The sequence below is a fragment of the Sitophilus oryzae genome, unplaced genomic scaffold (assembly GCF_002938485.1).
Source record: "Sitophilus oryzae breed Bouriz unplaced genomic scaffold, Soryzae_2.0 scaffold_1122_pilon_pilon, whole genome shotgun sequence".
NCBI lineage: Eukaryota > Metazoa > Arthropoda > Insecta > Coleoptera > Curculionidae > Sitophilus > Sitophilus oryzae.
The window spans coordinates 317,519-338,435 of record NW_022145752.1 but is presented as its reverse complement, the minus strand read 5'-3'; the positions used below and the strand labels follow the sequence as shown (position 1 = coordinate 338,435).

Below are 20,917 nucleotides of genomic sequence, written 5' to 3'. Positions count from 1 at the left end.
AGACCAATATTACATTCCTAAGCTGATTCTACAAGGAAAAATAGAGGGACGGCGAGGCCCAGGAAGAAAACAACATTCCTGGCTAAGAAACATACGGGATTGGTGTAACATCAGCGACGCAGCTACTAAGAAGAAGTGTTTTATTTTGCTGTTGTAAAACCAAAGGTTCGAACCCCAACTGTAATTTAAAGATAGGTAAATAAAATTACTCTTCTTACTCTGCGCTGTAAAGATCTTTTCGTATAACCCTGGTAAAAGTAGAAGAACGATACCTAAAGACTTCTCGATGCAATTTTACCATTTCTTCAGCTTGCTGCCTCGGGCTGTCTTTTCTTTTGCTGTAATATGTTTACGGCAGTTGACGTTGGCCTTCCTTGACCAACACGCGGTTTATTATGGTCTAGTTCGACCATAAGAACATATTATTTTAAAGAGAGAAAAAAACAGTATAAAGTTATATAGAATTATGTAATTTTTTAGTAACTAGGTATTGTTTAAATATTTGTGATTTTTTTAAATTTAAAGTGATGTTATAAACTTCGGTGATGGTTGAAGAAAGTGAGAAAACTACCATTAACAATAACAACAATAATATAAGTATAATAAATAAGGATTACAAGATGACTGCAATGTCAACTAGTCAGAACATCTTGATCAGGCTGTCTATTATATTGGGGATGTCAGCAGCAGTGGTGACTATATTGTATCTGACTCCAATGCCTGGTAAGTTTTGATTTATAGTGTTTTAGTCATTATTTACAAGGTCTTGGGGAATGATTAGAAGAGAATAAAAATTCTTTGGAGAAATTTTTGAAAATTCACGATCTGTACAGGGTGGGTCAAATTCGACGCTTTTAAATGGAAACAACCTTTTCTATAGGAGATAGACAAAAACTAATATCGGTGTCTGGAGCTCAATTTTTGTCAAAAACATGATGGTGAAAACCGCATATCGATATCTGTTACCGTTTCGGAGTTACGGGGTGTTTTTCAAAAATATGCATTTTTAACAAATCGCTGTAACTTTTTTGCTATGGAAAATTTTGTATTTTTATGCAAACATTTCCAAAGCACCATTTTACGTAGAATTTAATGGTTTAAGTATAATTTTTTTTAGTTATCAACAGAAAAATTGATTTTTTATTTGGGACACCCTGTATATTTTTAATTAACTGAAAAGAATTTAAAATTACCTTTCCAAAAATATAGCACACTTGATATTTTGTTATAATCCCCTTCGAAATACAGAATTTTTAAAAGTTCGCCACTTTTAACTAGTAGGCTTTGGACCCCTTATTGATGATATGGCCTTAATGGAACTCGAAAACATATTTTTCCAGCAAGACGACGCACCGCCTCTGAACGCTGAAATTATAAGAAAATTTTTGCAGCCAATTTCAAGAATAATTGAATAGCTAACCATGATCCCAGCCGTTGGCCGTCGAGGCCGCCTGACTTAGTGCCCATGGATCTAATCCTATGGATATATTTGCAGAATAATAAAGGTTCCTTATTCCGTATAATCTAGACAAGAATTAGAAATACTAAACAGTTATGAGAGGGTATCTTTCACCCCCACTGAGTTAATGAATTCCGCGAGAAATTTTCAAAAACTGCCCCGTTTGTCCATAACAGAAGACGGTTGATATGTCGAACACCTGAAACAAAATCTCATGTCTTGGTTTGCTATTTATTTTTATTGTTATTAGATATCGTTTAAATGTGTTGATGTTGGTTAAATATATTTTAAATTGTTATAAAATTCTGTATCTCTCATAACAAATATTATTTTCGTTTTAATTGATGCTCACAGCTTGAATTTTTTGCATTATAGCCGGTGCCGTTCAAAGCCTACTCATTTAAAACGGGCAAACTTTTATATACTCTATATCTCGAAGAGGAATTGGACAAAACATCAAGTGTGTTATATTTTTAGAAAGGTAATTTTAAATTCTTTTCAATAAACTAAAAATATACAGGGTGTCCCATATAAAAAATCAAATTTTCCGTTGATAATTCTTAAAATATTAATTTAAAAAAAGAATATACTTAAACCATTAAATTCTACGTAAAAAGGTACTTTGGAAATGTTTTCATAAAAATACAAAATTTCCCATAGCAAAAAAGTTACAGCGATTTATTAAAAATGCATATTTTTGAAAAACACCCCGTAACTCCGAAAGGGTAACAGATATCGATATGCGGTTTTCACCATGTTTTTGACAAAAATTGAGCTCCAGACACCGATATTAGTTTTTGTCTATCTCCTATAGAAAAGGGTGTTTCCATTTAAAAGCGTCGAATTTGACCCACCCTGTACAGAGTATTGCAATGTAAAAAATGGTTATGACATTTTATGACTTTTAGCGTCTGCTGAATATTGTTATTACGTATTACCTGTTTTCTATGTTGACGTTGTTTTTCTCAATCGTATCGTATTACAAGGAAAAACTGTTTGGTTTTGAAATTATTTTAATAAATCATCTCACAGTTCTTTAGTTCAACAAGTGTTTAAATAAAATTTTGATTTGCAAAAATCTAAAGCTATTTTGATATACAGGTTGAGTCTTAAATAAGTGCAAATATTTTCAGGGATAGTATATTTCCACCAGTCTATGAGGTTTTTTCGCGAAAAATAATTTTTGAAAATTTACATTTTTTTAAACATTTTTTGAATTTTGTTTTAAATTTACAAGAAAGAAACCCCAGGAAAGATCCAGTGGTTCTCAAAATTTAGGCGAAAATTATCAAATTTTTAAATTTTCAAAGTAAAATATCTCAGTTATTTTGGACTTATTTGAAAAACGGTAAAGAGAAAATATGTCTCTTTTATCGAGATCTACCAACCCTGAAAATATCTATTTTCACTTATTTAAGACTCACCCTGTAGAGCTCATTTCATTGATGGACTGAACCACAAAATTATTAAAAAAAAACGAGAATAAAGTTATATTTAATGAAATTTTATCAATTAGGAAATAAACCTTAAAAATTATATCTCTTCTTTAAATTTGATATAGTTTAAACGAAATTTACACTGTATCACTTTTGACGTTATAAAGTAAAAAAAAAACAGTTTTAAAAAATTAAAAAAAAACCAAACCAAACCAAACTTTAAGTCCCAAAGAGAATAATAATGGTTTAAGTTTTACTGCAAAATTTTATAGCAATTTGCTTATAACTGTATATTAAACATACTTTCGTTGCAAGTGATAAATTTGAATAATAAATAAACATTATTGGATATAAATGTCATAGATTTATTTGTTTAATTTTACGACACATAAGTGAATTTTTCCCGAAACTTTCTATTCTTCTTTTACCGAGCACTATGGTGCTTTACAATTCAAAGGTATCGACCAGTGAAGAAATGCGAAAATATTTATTATACGTGTAGCAAGTACCGTTTCTCTTTGGCTGGCACTACTTTCACCTCTTTGGGAAACTACCATAAGTGTAAATGCAATATTTAATAATTTTGTTATAGAAAATAAAGGTGTACCATGTCATTATACATAATTTTTTTTCTCTATATTGTGGAAGGTACATCCTTTCTTGATAGTTTGTTTTCTGGTTCATCTCAATAGCTTTATTATTGTTTGATATATTTATTTTTGAAGAAGACACTAAAATTTTTTTGTCATTTTTACATTAAAACCGTGCTTTTGCTTTAGATTCTAGTCAATCTTTTTCTTACAGTCCAATCGCCCCTCCTTACATGTACTTACTTACACTTCCATTCTACAGGTGCAATCTATACTAATATATAAAATCCTTAAGTTACTGACTCACTGATTAATCACGATCCTGCTCAAACCACTCAACGTAAGAAGCTCAATTTTGGCATACAGGTTGATTCTAGGGTGTAGAGATTCGATAAGAAGGGATTTTTCGAAATTCCAGTTCTAAGGGGGTGAAACCACCCCTGAAATATTACAATATTTTTTTATTTAAGAAACTGTCAAGTGTCCAGAAAAACGCTTAAACACGTATATTTTATTTTGTTTTTTACATATTTTAAGATTTTTCAAAAATGTATACAGGGTGTTTCGAAAAATCTGGTCATTGATTAATCACGATCCTGCTTAAAGCGCTTGACGTAAAAAGCTGATTTTTGGAAAACGGATTGACTTTAGGGTGTAGAGGTTCGATAAGAAGGGATTTTTCGAAACTCGAATTCTAAGGGGGTGAAACCACCCCTCAAATATTAGAATATTTTTTATTTAAAAACCGGCGAGTTTTTCCGAAAAACTCTTAAACGCGTATATTTTATTTTGTGCTTTTACATATTTTAAGATTCTTTAAAAATTTATACAGGGTGTTTCATAAAATATGACCATTAAGTAATCACGATTCTGCTTAAACTGTTTGACGTTTAAAGCTGATTTTTGACAAACGGGTTGACTGTGGGGTGTAGGGTTCGATAAGGAGAGGTTTCTAGAATCTCAAATTCCAAGAGGGTAAAAACGCCCCTCAAATATTACAATATTTGTTATTTAAAAAACGGTTAGTCTTTCGGGAAAACGCTTGGACACGCATAATTTTTTTTACATATTTTGAAATTTTTAAGAAAATCATACAGGGTGTTCCAAAAAGTTGGGTAATTGATTAACCATGATTCTGCTTAAACTGCTTGACGTAAAAAACTTATTTTTGGCAAGCAGATTTTTCGAAAGTCAAATTCCAACGAGATGAAACTACCCCTCAAATATTACCAAGTTATGTAATGATATCGCCATATTGTTTTTTCTCATGCTGACATAAATGTGAGAAAATTTTATCCAGTTTGTGTGTCAATGGAAATTCTTGCTTTGCTTTATCATCACCATTACAAATGATTAATTCAACGCGAACAAAATCGCGGGTACACGCTAGTTCATTATAAATTTGAAAAGCTGGCAAACGGAGGTTTCTTAGCGATAAACTCTCAATAAGTCAATCATTTAGATTCATAGGTCTCATGGGAAGGTTTCTGGACGTCTAGATCATATGGACTTGTCTCGAGGGAGGTACTGCACTGTACTTGGTGCACACACACATCTGCTAGCGACATAATTTTGATCTCTATCATCTTCAATTTAAGCAACTATAGCCGGATACAACTTCTGGTCTTAAAACTATCTCTACTAGAGTAACTGCTCAACAGACAACAGACAAAAATAATATGATTTTTCAATTACAGTGATATTACATAAATCATAAACACTATTTTATAGATCTGTTGACTGGGACCAAAAGCAAAGGCATGATTTTAATGTAAAAATTACGAAAAAATTTTAGTGTCTTCTTCAAAAGCGAATATCTCCAAAGAAAATAAAGCTATTGAGATGAACCAAAAAATAAACTATGGAGAAAGGACGCATCTAAATGATAAAATACTTTTTAAATTCCTTGCCTTTTTAACATATTCCACAGGGTGTTCCAAACTTTCACCAAAATAACAACATTTTGTTTTCCCTCGTATAATTGACAGATGATAATTTCCATTTTTAATTTGGAAAGAGATGCTTAAAAGCCCAATAATTTAGCTACAAATTGCTTAAAAGATCATCAAAATCGGTCAACTAAAACACAAAATATAAAACTTTAAAATGCATCAAAATTTTAAGGTGCTCGTTAAAATTATTGTATTGTTGTTTGAAATAATTATTAATTATTAAATAAAATATGATAGTAATAACTGATCAGAAGAAAAAGTGATGGACAAATTTAAGGCAATTAACAATCAGTCAGGTTCAAAAAAGCAGTATAGGTGTTACTTAACAAAAAATATAAATATGGTGAAAGTCTTTGCGTTAATAAGAGCTCGGCTTAAAAATAGCTTGAGGTAGGTACTACAGAGAGTGTTAAACAATAATTAAATATATTTTGAATAACGCTTTTTTATACCAATGTGCACAAATAAATTACGTAAAAAATAAATATATTGTCTAAATTCAGCTTATGAACTACATCCATGACAATGTCAAATCTTGAATGAAGGATTATATGTCAGTAAGGAAGACTCTATGGGAAGGCTGCACTTAAATCAAACTAGGGAAATATAAATAAACAAAAGGTTAACATTTCCCTGTATATCTTGGGCTAAAAGAAACCAATCCACTTTATGTCTATGTCTCTTTCTATTACAGATCAAAATTTCAAGAGCTGTGATAGACCATGCCATGAACTCGACTGGCCAATGATATGCCGAGTTAAACTTAACATAGAAATGTACCATACAGACAACCAGTAAGTATAGAACGTTTAGCTATCGTTCAACATCACGTCATATACAGGGTTGTTCACCACATACGACACGGAGTATTGTAGCTAAATGGTTAGATTTTTACAAATTGTAATTTTTGGGTTCGTTGAAAGACTATTAGAGCTACAATTTAAAATTATTTTTACAAGATACAGAGTGTCCCAAATAAATAAAAAATATCGAAGTTGTATTTTTTTAAATGGAACACCCTGTATATTATTACATTTTTAGTTTCTACGATTAAAATAAAGGTAAATTTGATTAAGGTTTATTACACTTAAACCTTACCGTTTTTGAAATATTTTCAATTTTGTGAAATTGCAGTAAAAATTTTAAGGCTTCATTTCTCCAAGGGTCTCAAGGTTTTTAATACTAAATATTTACTGAAGTCTATTTAGTGATCAGATATTTTGTTGCAATAATAAAAATAATACTACCTCATACAGAGTGTCTAAAAATTTATTTTAAATTATTTCTAGCTATGAACGGCAATAACTTGTTTAATTTAAATTGAACGCGTGTATATTTTAGGAGAATCAGATGCACAATGATATATTATATCACTTTTTATCTATCCCTTCAAGTTTTCGTAGAAAATTCATTTTCTTATAATTTAGACCTCATTTATTAATAATATTGACATTTTAGATTGTTTTTAAAGCAACAAATCTACAAAATGTACAGGCTAGTAATATTATCGTTTTTAGCAAAATCATAATATTACTAGCCCATTTGTATGCACAAAGAAAATGATATAAATCTTTATAAAAGAGTATACCAAAATTAAATATACCACCATTATTTCCGCCCAAATACTAATTAATTACATACTTAATTATGTTCGTTAATAAATTATTCTAAATAAATGTGGATTTTAATCAGAAGTCAATATAATAATAAGTTATGAATATGAATGTCTCTGTTGTTATAAATAAACATTTGTCAAAAAATGAAATATCATTTTTAAGGTGTTAGTTTTTACCCCACTGTCTAATACACATACAAAATTCAGTTTTTTAGTATTTGGAGCAATTATTATTAATTGGTCCTCTTTAACAAATATTTAAACAGTTTTTTTTAATAAAATAAACAGACTATATCGACAATATTAATACCTGTACTCTTTAAAAATTTGGTACATCTTTAAAAATAATCTAAAATGTCAGTATTCCAAGGGTATATTGATAAATGAGTTCTAAATTACAAGAAAACGCATTTTCTACGGAAACTTGAAGAGATAGGTAAAAAATGGCATAATACAATTTGATAGACAATTAAATTGTGCATCTGATTCTCATAAACTATACAGGGTGTTCCATTTAAATTAAATAAGTTATTGCCGTTTAAAGCTAGTAATTATTTAAAATAAAATTTTAGACATTCTGTATAAGGTAGTATAATTTTTTGAACGATGACTGAACAGTCTTTACATCCATTTACACATAACTCTTTTATTTATTCTAACATTCTTTTTTATTTTTTTATTAAAGTATCTGTCAAGGATGTAGGAAAAACGTCAGTGGCACACACTCACAGTGCAGTAACATCTTCTGTCAACTGAACGAAGAAAGCAGTCCAAGAAGCATTATCACAGCCAATAGGAGGATTCCAGGTCCTCCAATACAAGTATGTCAAAATGACATTTTGATTGTGGACGTCATCAATAAAATTCCTGGAAAAAGTGTGACGTTGCATTGGAGGGGTCAACCCAATCATGAGGCACCGTTTATGGATGGAGTTCCTATGGTAATTATCATGATACAAATAAGATATGGTATTCCCGTTGCCCTGCGAATCGTTTTCTGGATACGCGTTGAGCATAATTATATTATAGTAAAATATGGATAAAACAATGAAAAATGTCTATGTTACGTGAATTTCATAACCTATTTTTGAGTTATGTCGACCTATTTTTCTATGGATATGTTATTATCCTTATTATACGACGGAATTGTTGAATATACCTCTCAGCATTTTCGATGTTTTAAACAATATTTATAGCTGTCAAGTCGTAAATTATCAATTACTTATTGACGAATTTATAGAAGAAGAAGTAGTTTTCACTAAAGAGCAAGAGAACGCACAAAATCACAATTTTTTCTATTTTTACTGACAGTTCAACAAGTAAAACGATCTTTTAAGGTAGCCGTTTTCGAACGCTTAGCGCAATCAGTAAAGACGCTAAACGCGTCAAATGAGAATACCCAAATCGCTAGTTAAGTTGGCGCTAACCGAAAATTAACGTCATATACGCTGAGCGTCTAAAAGCGCTTAGCGCTAGACGTTAGTGAATATGGCTATAGTCTGGGTAGATTATTTAAACAAAATTATGGTTTTAGGTAACGCAATGTCCGATCCCTAGTCACACAGTGTTCCAGTACAAATTCAGAGCATCCTATGCTGGTACACACTTTTATCATGCTTTTACGGATGCTGATAGATCAAATGGATTGTTTGGAGCTTTGATTGTACGAAAAGCTGAAAGGGTAGAGCCTCACAAGAAACTGTATGATGTTGATTTGAAGGAGCATGTTGTCATGATTTCAGAATGGTCAGGTAAGGTTAATATATTTTAAAAATTGTTGTAACCTACAATATATAGGTACCCGGATTGTTTTTACAAGAGGAAAACCTTTTTTATTATTGACATTTAGAAAAAAATGCATTTGTCATGAACAATGTTGCTTTCTCTAAAATGGTTAATCCCGTTTATAGTTTTCCAAATTTTCATACCGTTTTAGAGAAAATTAAAAAGAACATGAAAATATGGTTGAATTTGTCCTAAAAATAAAAAAAAATAACTATATTTTCGACTTAACACTAATTAAGACTTTAACACCCTGTAGCTACAAAACAAAGCACAATCGGACCTATGTTGATATGAAAAATAAGTCTTATTTTTACGTGATGAGTCTCCCCACGAGAGATGGCACATGTTTTTTGAAACACCCTGTATAATACGAGTTAAAATACATTCACTTATTTAGTAGGCTTTTTTGATAAATCAATAATAAAAAAACCCTTGTTTTGAACTGAAAAAAAAATAAAACTAACATAAATATTACAGTTGGGGGTTGGAATCTTTGGTGTTACACAGTAAAATAAATATATTAGACCAATTCTGGCACCATAACAGAAGCAGGAAATTTCATTAGGGCAAAGTAATAAACTTCCAAGGAAATGAAATTTCATTAAATAAATATATATTTCTGGCTGTTTTATTAAAGTTCATATTTTACCTAGCTATTTAGAAGAAAGAAAAACCACTATGCTGCAGGGTATCATATATCTAGTAGATAGCAGTAATAGGGATGTAGAAAAGTATCGATACATTTTTTGGAAATATATCGATAGTTTTTAAACTCACCAATATATTAACTATCAATAATAGTAGTTATATTTAATCATCTGCTGATGATGCCAACCTTAGTTAGCGAGACTCTCGTCCAGTGTTTAAAGTAAATAGTTTTGATGTCTATTGTTTTGGGTTTTATTTGCATAAAAGATGTTGAATATCGTCCATTTTCTTTTAAATTTTCCTGTATATTTTAGAAAACTTTTTAGAACTGCCTGTTCACCAAAAATGTTCCTACAGTATACTCAGTTTCCGGTGGCTCTGAAATGTTTTCAAAAATAAATCAATTTTTTTTTAATTTGCAAACTTGAATAACTCGGTTATTTTGGACTTATTTGAAAAACGGTAAGGAGAAAATATGTTTCTTTTATCGAGATCTTCACAATATTGTAATGATACATTTTTTAAGAATATCGATAATAAAAATGTCGATACTTTTTAACATTACTAGGTTGTAATGGCGAGAACCCGCGTAGTGAAAGATTTAATGATACGTTTCGTATAGATTGAATTTGAAAGTTGAAAAGGATGGGAGAAATGGATTAGGTTGCGGTAAATTAATAAATGACAAGAAGAAAAAGAAAAACTGTGAAATAACGTGTAACAATGATAGATTCTTCGTTATTACTGTTCTAAATTTCTATCCGATGTGAAGAGAAAATTAATTTATATTTAGTTAAAAAACTGTAACACACTGTACGATCAATGAATGTCTGTGAAATCAATGAATATTTGCAAAATTAAAAAAGTTTAATCCAAAAGTATTTATATACCGGGTGCAACTCAAAAGTGGCTCACCCCTATAACTTTTTTATTTTCTCAGATAAAAAAACGAGATTTGGTCTGTTAGTATATGACAATAAATTAAGATTGATTGACGTATTCAATGGTTTTCGGTCACTTCCTGTTTCACCGGAATTGACTACAACTTTTGATTTTTAAATGACACCCTCGGAGTTTTTTTTTTAATTTATTCTATAGAAAATGACACTCTGAAAAAAATGACAAATCCCCATATGTCAACTTTTAACATTCTATCTTAAAAAAATCTTGTTTTGAATTTTAATCTAGAGTGCCATATGTCTGTATTGAAAACACTAATTTTCAATCACGGAGCCTTGGACAAATACATTTGATCGTCTAATGTTTTACGTATCTTATCTTGGTCGGTTAAAAAATATCCAAGTCGTATTTTTAATCATAATTCAATTTTTTCAAATGAAACGAGAGTGGCTCTGAGCATATTTGGAAAAAGCACTTTTTACGAATAATTTGATACCACACATAGTGATGTTAATATTTCAGAAATTTTTTATTGTTGCAAGAAATTTCTGAAACTTTCGGAAATTTATGAAATATTAGGAAATTTTACAATTTTACATATTTTTTGTCGATACAATCAATGAATAAATTAGATAGACATTTGATACCAGCATGTAAGTGAAAAAAAAAACGATAAACATAATACCGTATGATCGAAAAAAAACAGCGTCCAGCTGGCTTGGAAATGACGATCGATGACATTTCCCATATAATTTTACATATAAAATGACAGCGATCTTCATTTCATAGCCATCGTTGACGCCGTTTTTATTCGATCATACGGTATTAGTTGTTATATTTCTAATAAACTATACATAACCTATAAAAGTCATAAAGATAACCCATAACAAAAATCATTTGGTAACATTTGTATTTTGTGCATAAACCACGAACTATGACTATGAATTTAAAAAAAAAACAAAAAAGCACGAAATATAAATTTAAAAAACGTAAAACACAAATAACTGAATTATACTATTTCGGAATATCAGGCGCCGAGCTGGTCCCATCTTCATAGGGTATTATAGTAGTAGTAGTACTGTCTTCGTCAGTTTCTATTTCTAAATCAGATATATTTGATGTATCATCTGGTTCTGATTCTGAAGGATGGATCTCTATCTCCACGAGTTCTAGTGGTTCTGGAGGAATTTCATGTTGTTGCATATCATGCTCCATATCCACTTTTTGTTTTTGTAGTAATCATTTATTGTTATGAGCTACGAACATTATTTTACCGGCTCTTTGTGCAGATAAGTGATTCCTTTTTTTAGTATGGATAAAACTGTAAGTACTGAAACTTCTCCTTGTGGCTGCAGATGACGTTGGTAAAGACAGCAGAGCAACAGCTAAATATTTCAACTGAGTATTTTTACACATTGCTTACCAACTTAGACAGTCTACATTTTTAACTGACATCCAAACGTAGTCGACCGCCCATAAATTTTGGCTCAATAATTTGTTACATCTGTAAAAATGGCTTATTATTGACAAACTGAGGATGATTGTTGGTGATATTGTTGATAAATTCCATAGCGGCTATGTGTTCTTCATTGTTAAGGTGCTCTCCCAGGAAACAGGGGTCCAAGAGATTCGCGGCAAAATGCCTTGGGTCAAGAGCCATAGGTTTTTTATTTTGTAAGGCGGAGAAGCATTATTTTTCTTCTGACTTAAGAATCGGCATACTTGATACACTTTCGTCAAATTTTTGCTCAATGTCTTGAATTTTGAATAGAAATTTCTTACAAAATTTGGATTTTTGCGAATATTCGCGATTTTGGGACCGAATATTTCGGAAATATCTGAAATTTCCTGCAAAATTCGAATGGAAATATTCGCTATCAACATCACTAACCACACACTTGGTATTTCGAGTCAAATTGTCATTATGAACCGCATACTACAATTTCAAATAAACCATATTCGAAAATGTCAAAAGTTGACATGATATGTCATTCTATTCAGAGTGTCATTTTCTATCGAATAAAGTAAAAAAATATGGTGCTATTTAAAAATCTAAAGTTGTAGTCATTTCCGGTGAAACAGGAAGTGATCGAAAATAATTGAATATGTCAATCAATCCTAATTTGTATCATATAAAAAGTTATAAATACTTACTACGGCAACGTATTTTATTGTGTCTGGATGTTTTTTGACAGTAAGTTCCATTCCAATGCCAGTAGTACTCCTACTTCTAGTAGGCACTACCTATATGTATTTCTTAACTGAGTAAAAAAATATACATTTCCGCCATTTGTAATAGGTAATATAATATAGGAGTCAGTCATAGAAATCAAGTTTCTCATGTCAAAAAACACCCAGACACAATTTTCATCCAAATATCGTCGGCAATTTTTTAAATAAAGCCTTTTTCATTTCCTGGTACTAAACCTGCTAACGCCATTTCTCTTCTAATTTTTTCAAGGTATCTCTGTTTTTTCCAGGTGATTTCTCCCACCCATCCCACACAGATCCCACCCAAAGCACCACCCTACTCATCAACGGCAAGGCACCCAGCGAAAGGGGTTCCAGTCTAGCCCTTTTCAACATCCATCCAGGCAAAAGACATCGATTCAGAGCTGCCTACGTCAGCGGAACTGCCGGATGCCCGGTTACGCTGACCATAGACGAACATCCGGTCAAGGTTATTGCCTTGGATGGTAATCCGATAACACCCCACGAAGTTACCGGAGTGAAACTGTCAAAGGGTGAGAGGGTTGATTTTGTTTTGAAGGCTGGATTGAGTAAAGGGGCGTATTACATGAACGTCAAGTAAGTGATTCTGTGATTTTGAAGTGATACTTCTTTAAGATGCGTATTCATTATCCGAACGAGCGAGCGAACGAATGGAATTCGGTATATTTGGACGGTGGACCGAACGCATGCGGTCGTTCGTTTGTTCGTTCGCTCGGCCATCCGTTTCGAGTCGGTACATAAAGGTGCGTATTCATTCGAACGAACGAACGAACGAAAGAACGAATGAATGTTCGCTAGTGGTATGGACGGAGACCGTACGATGGAACCGCACGAGAAGACCGGAGGCATTTGTTGGCGAACGCCTTTGATGTACCGACTCGAAACGGATGGTCGAGCGAACGAACGAACGAACGGCCGCATGCGTTCGGTCCCCGTCTAAATATACCGCACATTCGTTCGTTCGTTCGTTCGTTCGTTCATTCGTTCGTTCGTTCGTTCGTAATGGGTTAAGGTGTTTTCGTTTGGTTCTAAAATCCGGTTCCGTCCATACTACTACCGAACGAACGAATGAACATTCCTTCATTCGTTCGGATAGTGAATATGCACCTTTACACGCGATGGGAGCAAACATTCAAGGTCATGACATACCACAGCCTTCACACATTGAGCTAGCGAGAAAAAAAGTGGTAAGGATCGCGCGAAGCCCAAAAAACGTTTGATTTAAAGCTAAGTGAGGTTCAATTTTGCAGCGTTATATGTTACTTTTTCAAATATGTCCTACAAACCCTCCAATTTAATAGCTGTCAGTATTAATTTCCACTTCAAATATGCGCATATAGTGCACACATAATGTCTTTTCTAATTTTGATATTTAAGGTCTCTTTTCATAATCCTTTGACGTTTTAAAAAATCATCCATTTGGCAACTAGTAAATTTCTTCTTCAAATTTTAGATCTACCTGTCAAGAAACTGATCTCCATGGATTAGCAGTTGTAAACTACAAGTCTCCAGAAGCTAGTTTTGAAACTGACAACAAAATTGATAACGCAGCTCCAAAAAACGTCGAAAAAACTTCTAGACACTTCGACACGTCACTGTGCGAGTCCGAAGTAGGTAAAGTGTGCCTGGCAAATGTCAAATCTCTGCAGAAGATGCCGGAAGAACTGAGAAAAGAAGAGGTGGACAGGAAGATATTTTTGGAGATCGATTACAAGTACGATGGTAAAGGATCAAACAACGGTAAGGATATTTTAAAAAAATGCTACAGATGGATATTTTTTACGGTCAATAAAAAATATATACCTACATCTATCATTTTACTAATACTAATAGACGGAGAGCTGGCTACATAAAAAACCTTATCATCGTGCACGATTTTCAACATCTTTTTTGCGAAAAAAAACTCGTAGACGTGTTCCTGGGGTCGAAATATATCACCTCTAAAAGTATTTGCACTTATTTAAGACGCACCCTGTATAAGCGTTTCCCGGAAACGCTCGCCGCGTTATCAATTAAAACATAATACATGAAGTCTAAAAAAGTTTTACGGTGCAGATATCGACTCAGAGGACGGCTCTGCAGTACGACGAGTCAGATACAAATAGTGAGATAGAATAGTAAAAATATGATATCTGTTATTGAAATTATAAAAAATATATTTATAATATAATTGTATACATGATTTTTCTATACTGATTTAGCCACGATCTTTTTGTCTGCCCTTTTGTATATGGCTTTTAAAATAAATAAATGACATTCCACCAATCGGCATGCATGTATGTCATGATTTTTTTTTGAATTTTATGCCTCTTTCGCGTTGTCTGCCGGCATTTTAGCGACGAGAAAAACATATGCCAACAATTTTCCACGTTTTTTAAAAATAAATAAAAGCTGTTTTTGTAATTATAACTCGTGTACCTTATAATATTGTTGCGGACCCGTGTGGACTCGACCTAACCTAACTATATGTCCCGCCCTCAGATGACCTTAACATCGCATTAAAGAATAGACACCGTAATGATTCATTCGTTCGAGAAGAATCGAGTTCCACTGGAATGGACTAGTACATACGAGAACATTCAAAACCTTCTCTATGCACCTAACGATCTATGGACTATTCTAGATTTCTTTTGCTGTAGGTTATGGAGTGCTATAAGCACAAAACACATACACAAGGGGAAGTGCGAGCGCCTTGCTAAATATTGGAAAGTGAAATTGACGTTTAAATTTGACACTGTTGACAAGTCTACTGCTACTAGCGCCCCCAATATCGCTTGTAGGAACTACGGACTAGATTGTAACGCATGACGGGAACTTTAAAAAATAAAAAAATTTAATTCTTCATTTATTTTTAATTATGACATACATAAAAACACAAAAAATACACCATTTTTTAAAAATATGTTTAATATCATTATCAAATATACAACAGAAATTAATTTCACCACAATAAATTAATAAAATTAAAAAATAATGTTACAAGTAGATCAAGAGACAAAATTAATTATAACAAAACTGAAAAAAATGGCGTCATAGATGGCTTAGAAATGACGATATATATCATAATTTTGAAAGTAAAATTATATAGGAAATGTCATCGATCATCATTTTGAAGCCAACTGGACGATTATTTCAAACATACAAGCTGAGTTCGTTCATAGTGCTCTGAGAAATCTAGATAAACAAAGAATAATAAATTAAAAGTATTCCAGGGAAAAAGAGAGGAAAAACCTGTATCGTCTCTGATATCTGTCAGGGTTTTGTTGAAAGTGTCATCTTTTTGCTCGAAGTTTTCAGGTCGATTAAAAAGATGACATTTACAACAATACTTTGCCGTAACTTTCACAAATATCAGAGAGAGAGTACAGGTATTGCCTCTCTTTTCCTCTGGGATGCTTTATATCTGTTCTTCTTTGTTTACCTATATTTCTAAGAGCATAATGCCAAACACGACTACAGTATATAATAATTTCAATATCCTAAGTGGAAAGAAAAAAGATCACCTTTCTGTTTTGTACTATGGTCCCTTTCTTCCGATGGCTCATCTCGTTGATATTTAGGAAGGTATCCATAAAATATATATTTTATTATCGGTCCTGGGATGAAAAAATATAAAATTCAATTTGATTTGATGATCCTTTTCTGTCACCTAAATCAGGAGAATGACAATGAGCATGTTAAGATGAAAAAAAACTTATTTATCAACACTTACCAACACGTTAGTCCAAGGAGTTTTATCAAAAACCTATATTTGCCTAAATAATTTATGTATTCAATTTACAAAGCAAACTGCAGCGTGTAAACAAAAGAAATAAAATGGCGACAAGTCAACGACAACGACCCGACAAGGAGAAAAGTGGTGTTCGAATAACAAATTATGGGTTGCAAAAAATTGTTTTTGTCTCCTTTCAACGCACACTTTAGAAAGAAAAAAGATGAACAGTTATACTGAAAGAATGTCAAGGTTTTATATGTCACTCTTGTCAATAATTTATCGGTAAGGAAGATTCCTAGAAAATCGCTTGTAGTCAAGTTTTCAACCATTTCCAGTTCTCCCATAAGAAGTGTCATCCACCTGGCTATAAGACTCCATACTGTAGGTATAAAAGCCGGCGGCTGTGGCCTAGAGAGGGCAGTTATAAATATACAAGTGCAGTTGACGCGCTAAAATTCAAAATAAATTCTTAGTTATAAATCGTTTGTAAATAGTTCTATAAGTCTTTTATCGTTATTGTTTTTGTTAATTAGTGTTAAATAAATAGTGTTTAAATAAATTGTGACTTTCTATCCACACGGAACCGACGAAAAACGTAACAATATTTTTAGTGTCAAAATTTCACCCTTTCGATTGGCCGCGCCCGCTTTAAGTCCCGGGATCGCGCTGGCAGACATGACTATTTCATAATGGCTACATTAATTAAATAATTAAAACTAACTAAATTATTTCACAAGAAAAATTAGCTATGTAACGATAATAAGGTTTTTTATGTAGCCAGCTCTTAGACTATAAGATCGACACACATCGCTAGACAAAAATGTTATATATTTTCAGATGGATTTACTGACTTAAGACCGAAGACTTACAGGATAAATAACCTCACTTTTGCTTATCCCTCCTCACCTTTACTCACACAACCCATGGACGTACCATCAAGTTTAATTTGTAATGAAGTTTTGGTACCGGGTACATGCAAAGATGATGCTTCCATATGCGAATGCGTTCATCTGGAAGACATTCCTCTGGGACAAAGCGTGGAAGTTATCATAATAGATAAAGGTAGGTTGCTAAAAAACAGGTATAAGTAAAACCCTTACAAGGGTAAAATTATTAAAAATTTTGTGAATCTTTTACCATAAATACATTTTTTCATGGAAAAAATATGAAAAGTTTGTGTTTCAATTTTTTTTTTAATTTTTATTTAAAAGAACATAATGTCATGATAACATGGCAGTATAGAGAGTATATAAGATTTTTTTAATTTTTAAAAGTATAATAACTCCGCTGTGTTTTCCACTAATTTAAAAAACGGCAATGAGAAAGCCCTGAAAATATTTTACCCTGTATAGTAAAGAACTGTATTCCGGAAACTTCGGCAGCATATTCTGCATATAAAAATACTATACTACCAAGACGTTAAACGCTATATACGGGAGCTATTATTATTATAATTATAAGTTAATCATAATTTTTTCTGCGAAAAATGATGATAAAACAGTTTCTGTTGCACTTTTGGCACAAAAACACTTCAAATTTATGATTTCAGTCTAATAACTATTTAGTCAACTTATTTAGTTTATGTTTATTCAAAGAGTTTATGTTAGTGAGATTTCAAATATCTCGAGAACCATTAGTCGTAGCCATTTTTACCAAGAGACCTTTTTTACTTAAAAAACATCGTAAATGTACATTTTTTACTCAGTAGTTTTATACAGGTACGGACGAAAAGTTATTACTCTTAAAAAAAGAAAAAAACTAGTTAAAAAATATGTAGGTGGCGCCCTCTACAAGTAGGAGTCATATTGACATAAAAATCAAATTTGTCTTGTCAAAAAACTCTTTGATACCAATTTTCCTACAAATAATGACGTTACTTCAGAAATTATTTGGAAAAAATCAATATAAAAATGAAACTTCTACACCCTGTATCTCCGAAACTAAGCATTTTAGGACACACATTTATACGAACTTTTTTACATATTTTTATTTGCAGAACATATACGTCTTCAAATAAGTTTTTCTAGTATATAAAAGAAACATAAAATATTTTTTTTAAATTTTACGTTGACATCTGTATTTATTTTATTTTTTTATTTTGATTACCATATTTTTACGTCTAGTACATTTGCTCACTGCGGAAATAGAATTTTCCTTAATGTATATTTAAAACGTACGTTTTTAAACCGATGTTTTTAGTTAATTTAAATTTTTATGGATGCGCATCTTCTAGGATATCGACTGGCAGAGAGAGATCTAAGGCATAAATTTAATTTTTCTACCCGTATTAGCTGATGTTTTATTCAGAGCAATATGCAGTATATATTTTTGCGAGGCTTGTATTTTACCTTAAAAATATATACGGCCTGAAAAGATAGGACATGTTTTTTTTCGTTTACTGTGTAGGTTTCGTTCATTTTGGTTTTATCATATATAGAGCGTATATACATGCTGTCTACGAAAATCTTATTATATTATTTTTATATCCAAATTTAGTTTCCTAAAGAGTGGCATTAAAAGTCTTGATTTTATAGTTTACTTAGTTTTATTTAATTCATATTTCACTAAAAAATCATTGAAAATGTATGAGTATTGTAACTAAATGTTTTTTTTTATTTTTAGCCGGAGATGAGGACGAGCATGTTTTCCATTTTCATGGAAATCATTTCTATATCGTCGGGTCCAGGCAGTTTGACAGACCGATGTCCAGACAAGAAATAGTGGATCTGGACGAAGAAAATGACTTGGTGAAAAGAAATTTACGGAATCCAGTGAAGAAAGATACTATCAGAGTGCCCAAATACGGTGTCGTCGTACTGAGATTCCTGGCAGATAATCCAGGTACAAATTTATCATAGATTTTGTATTTTTTTCCATAGCAACTGTTAAAATTGCCTTATATCTATCAAAAATGGTAGATAAAATAGTACTTTAACCACAAGGGTAGATTAAATGATACTTTAACAGCGAGGATAGGTTAAAAACTTTATTTCTTCTCGCACGTTTTTTAATTACTTCCATTTTTGAAAATTTTTGTATTCCTTTTCATTCAGTTATTCAGGATTAAAATGGAAGTAGTTTGGATATGGCGTTTGTCGCCTTAGCCTGAATATCTGTTGGTAACTTACTTATTTCGTTTTGAGCCATTTCTGGCTCCAATTCAATCAGCAATCGACATGAAAGAGAATTAAAAAATATTGACTCAAAACTGACAATTAAAGAGACAGCTTCATTTATTTGTCAAATTACATAGAAACCAATGCCAATCCAGCACAATATTTTTTCTACTCGTAATAAATTCCTTGAAATAATAATTTCTGAATATTTTTTAAAACGTAACTTGCTATGTAAAAAAATATTGTTTTATACACGACGATAAAATTGCATTATCGTCTCCAGAAATTTTATCGCCTTGTATAAAAAATAACTATAAACCAACAAAAAAAACATGTTTGTTTCTCAGCTTTGCTAAATACACATAAGATTTTAGTTTTTTAGTTGAGTAATGACTAATTTCGCTAATTTTAATTGGTTATTTATTTAGGAATATGGATGTTAAGGGATGAGAAACCCAGAGGTTGGACAAAAGGTCTGGATATGGTCTTCGAAGTGGGAGATAGACATGAAATGGTTAGTACGCCTTCGAATTTTCCAACCTGTGGAAACTACATTGGTCCAGAATTCTTCTTGTTGTAAAATTTCTATAACAAAAAGCATGAAATTGAATTTTGTTTAAATATTATGAATATGAAATTAATTCTGTTGTTGAGAAATTGTTAAAGCTTGTGATATTGTTAAAAATATCTGAATTGTTGTATAAAATTTGTAAATATAGACTGTACATACCTGTGTTATCTTAGTTTTTATTAGTAAATCATATTTTTGTATAATGTTGTATTTTTTTATTATTTTCTCCTGGTGAAGCCAATGGGTTAATTTTATTTTTGAGAATCTATCTATACTAATATATAAAATCCATAAGTGACTGACTCACTGATTAATCACGATCCTGCTCAAAACACTCAACGTAAGAAGCTCAATTTTGGCATACACGTTGATTCTAGGGTGTAGAGGTTCGATAAGAAGGGATTTTTCGAAATTTCAGTTCCAAGGGGGTGAAACCACCCCTCAAATATTACAATATTCTTTATTTAAAAAACGGTCAGGTTTCCGAAAAAACGCTTAAACACGTATATTTTATTTTGTTTTTTTTTACATATTTTAAGATTTTTTAAAAATGTATACAGGGTGTTTCGAAAAATCTGGTCATTGATTAATCACGATCCTGCTTAAAGCGCTTGACGTAAAAAGCTGATTTTTGGAAAACGGATTGACTTTAGAGTGTAAAGGTTCGATAAGAAGGGATTTTTCGAAACTCGAATTCTAAGGGGGTGAAACCACCCCTCAAATATTAGAATATTTTTTATTTAAAAACCGGTGAGTTTTTCGGAAAAACTTTTAAACACGTATATTTTATTTTGTTGTTTTACATATTTTAAGATTTTTTAAAAATTTATACACGGTGTTTCATAAAATATGACCATTGAGTAATCACGATTCTGCTTAAACTGCTTGACGTTTAAAG

The 20,917-nt window shown here is 31.7% G+C and overlaps 1 protein-coding gene across 1 annotated transcript; it reads left to right on the top strand.

The window, feature by feature from the left end:
* The first annotated feature begins 369 nt into the window (after positions 1-369).
* LOC115886090 (laccase-like) lies at positions 370-20,192 on the top strand. The gene is made up of 9 exons (XM_030905143.1): positions 370-723; positions 6,132-6,231; positions 7,738-7,993; positions 8,587-8,803; positions 12,866-13,193; positions 14,071-14,357; positions 17,170-17,394; positions 18,955-19,173; positions 19,877-20,192. Exons 1-9 carry the CDS (start codon positions 546-548, stop codon positions 20,026-20,028), a joined length of 1,962 nt encoding a protein of 653 aa, XP_030761003.1. The 5' UTR covers positions 370-545; the 3' UTR covers positions 20,029-20,192.
* Positions 20,193-20,917: the final 725 nt, after the last annotated feature.

Excerpts from the sequence above, each read along its gene's own strand:
- LOC115886090 (XM_030905143.1), top strand. The coding sequence starts at position 546 with ATGGTTGAAGAAAGTGAGAAAACTACCATTAACAATAACAACAATAAT. Across the intron at positions 6,232-7,737 it reads ATGTACCATACAGACAACCA|TATCTGTCAAGGATGTAGGA; the intron begins GTAAGTATAGAA and ends TTTTTATTAAAG. Across the intron at positions 17,395-18,954 it reads AGTTATCATAATAGATAAAG|CCGGAGATGAGGACGAGCAT; the intron begins GTAGGTTGCTAA and ends TTTTATTTTTAG.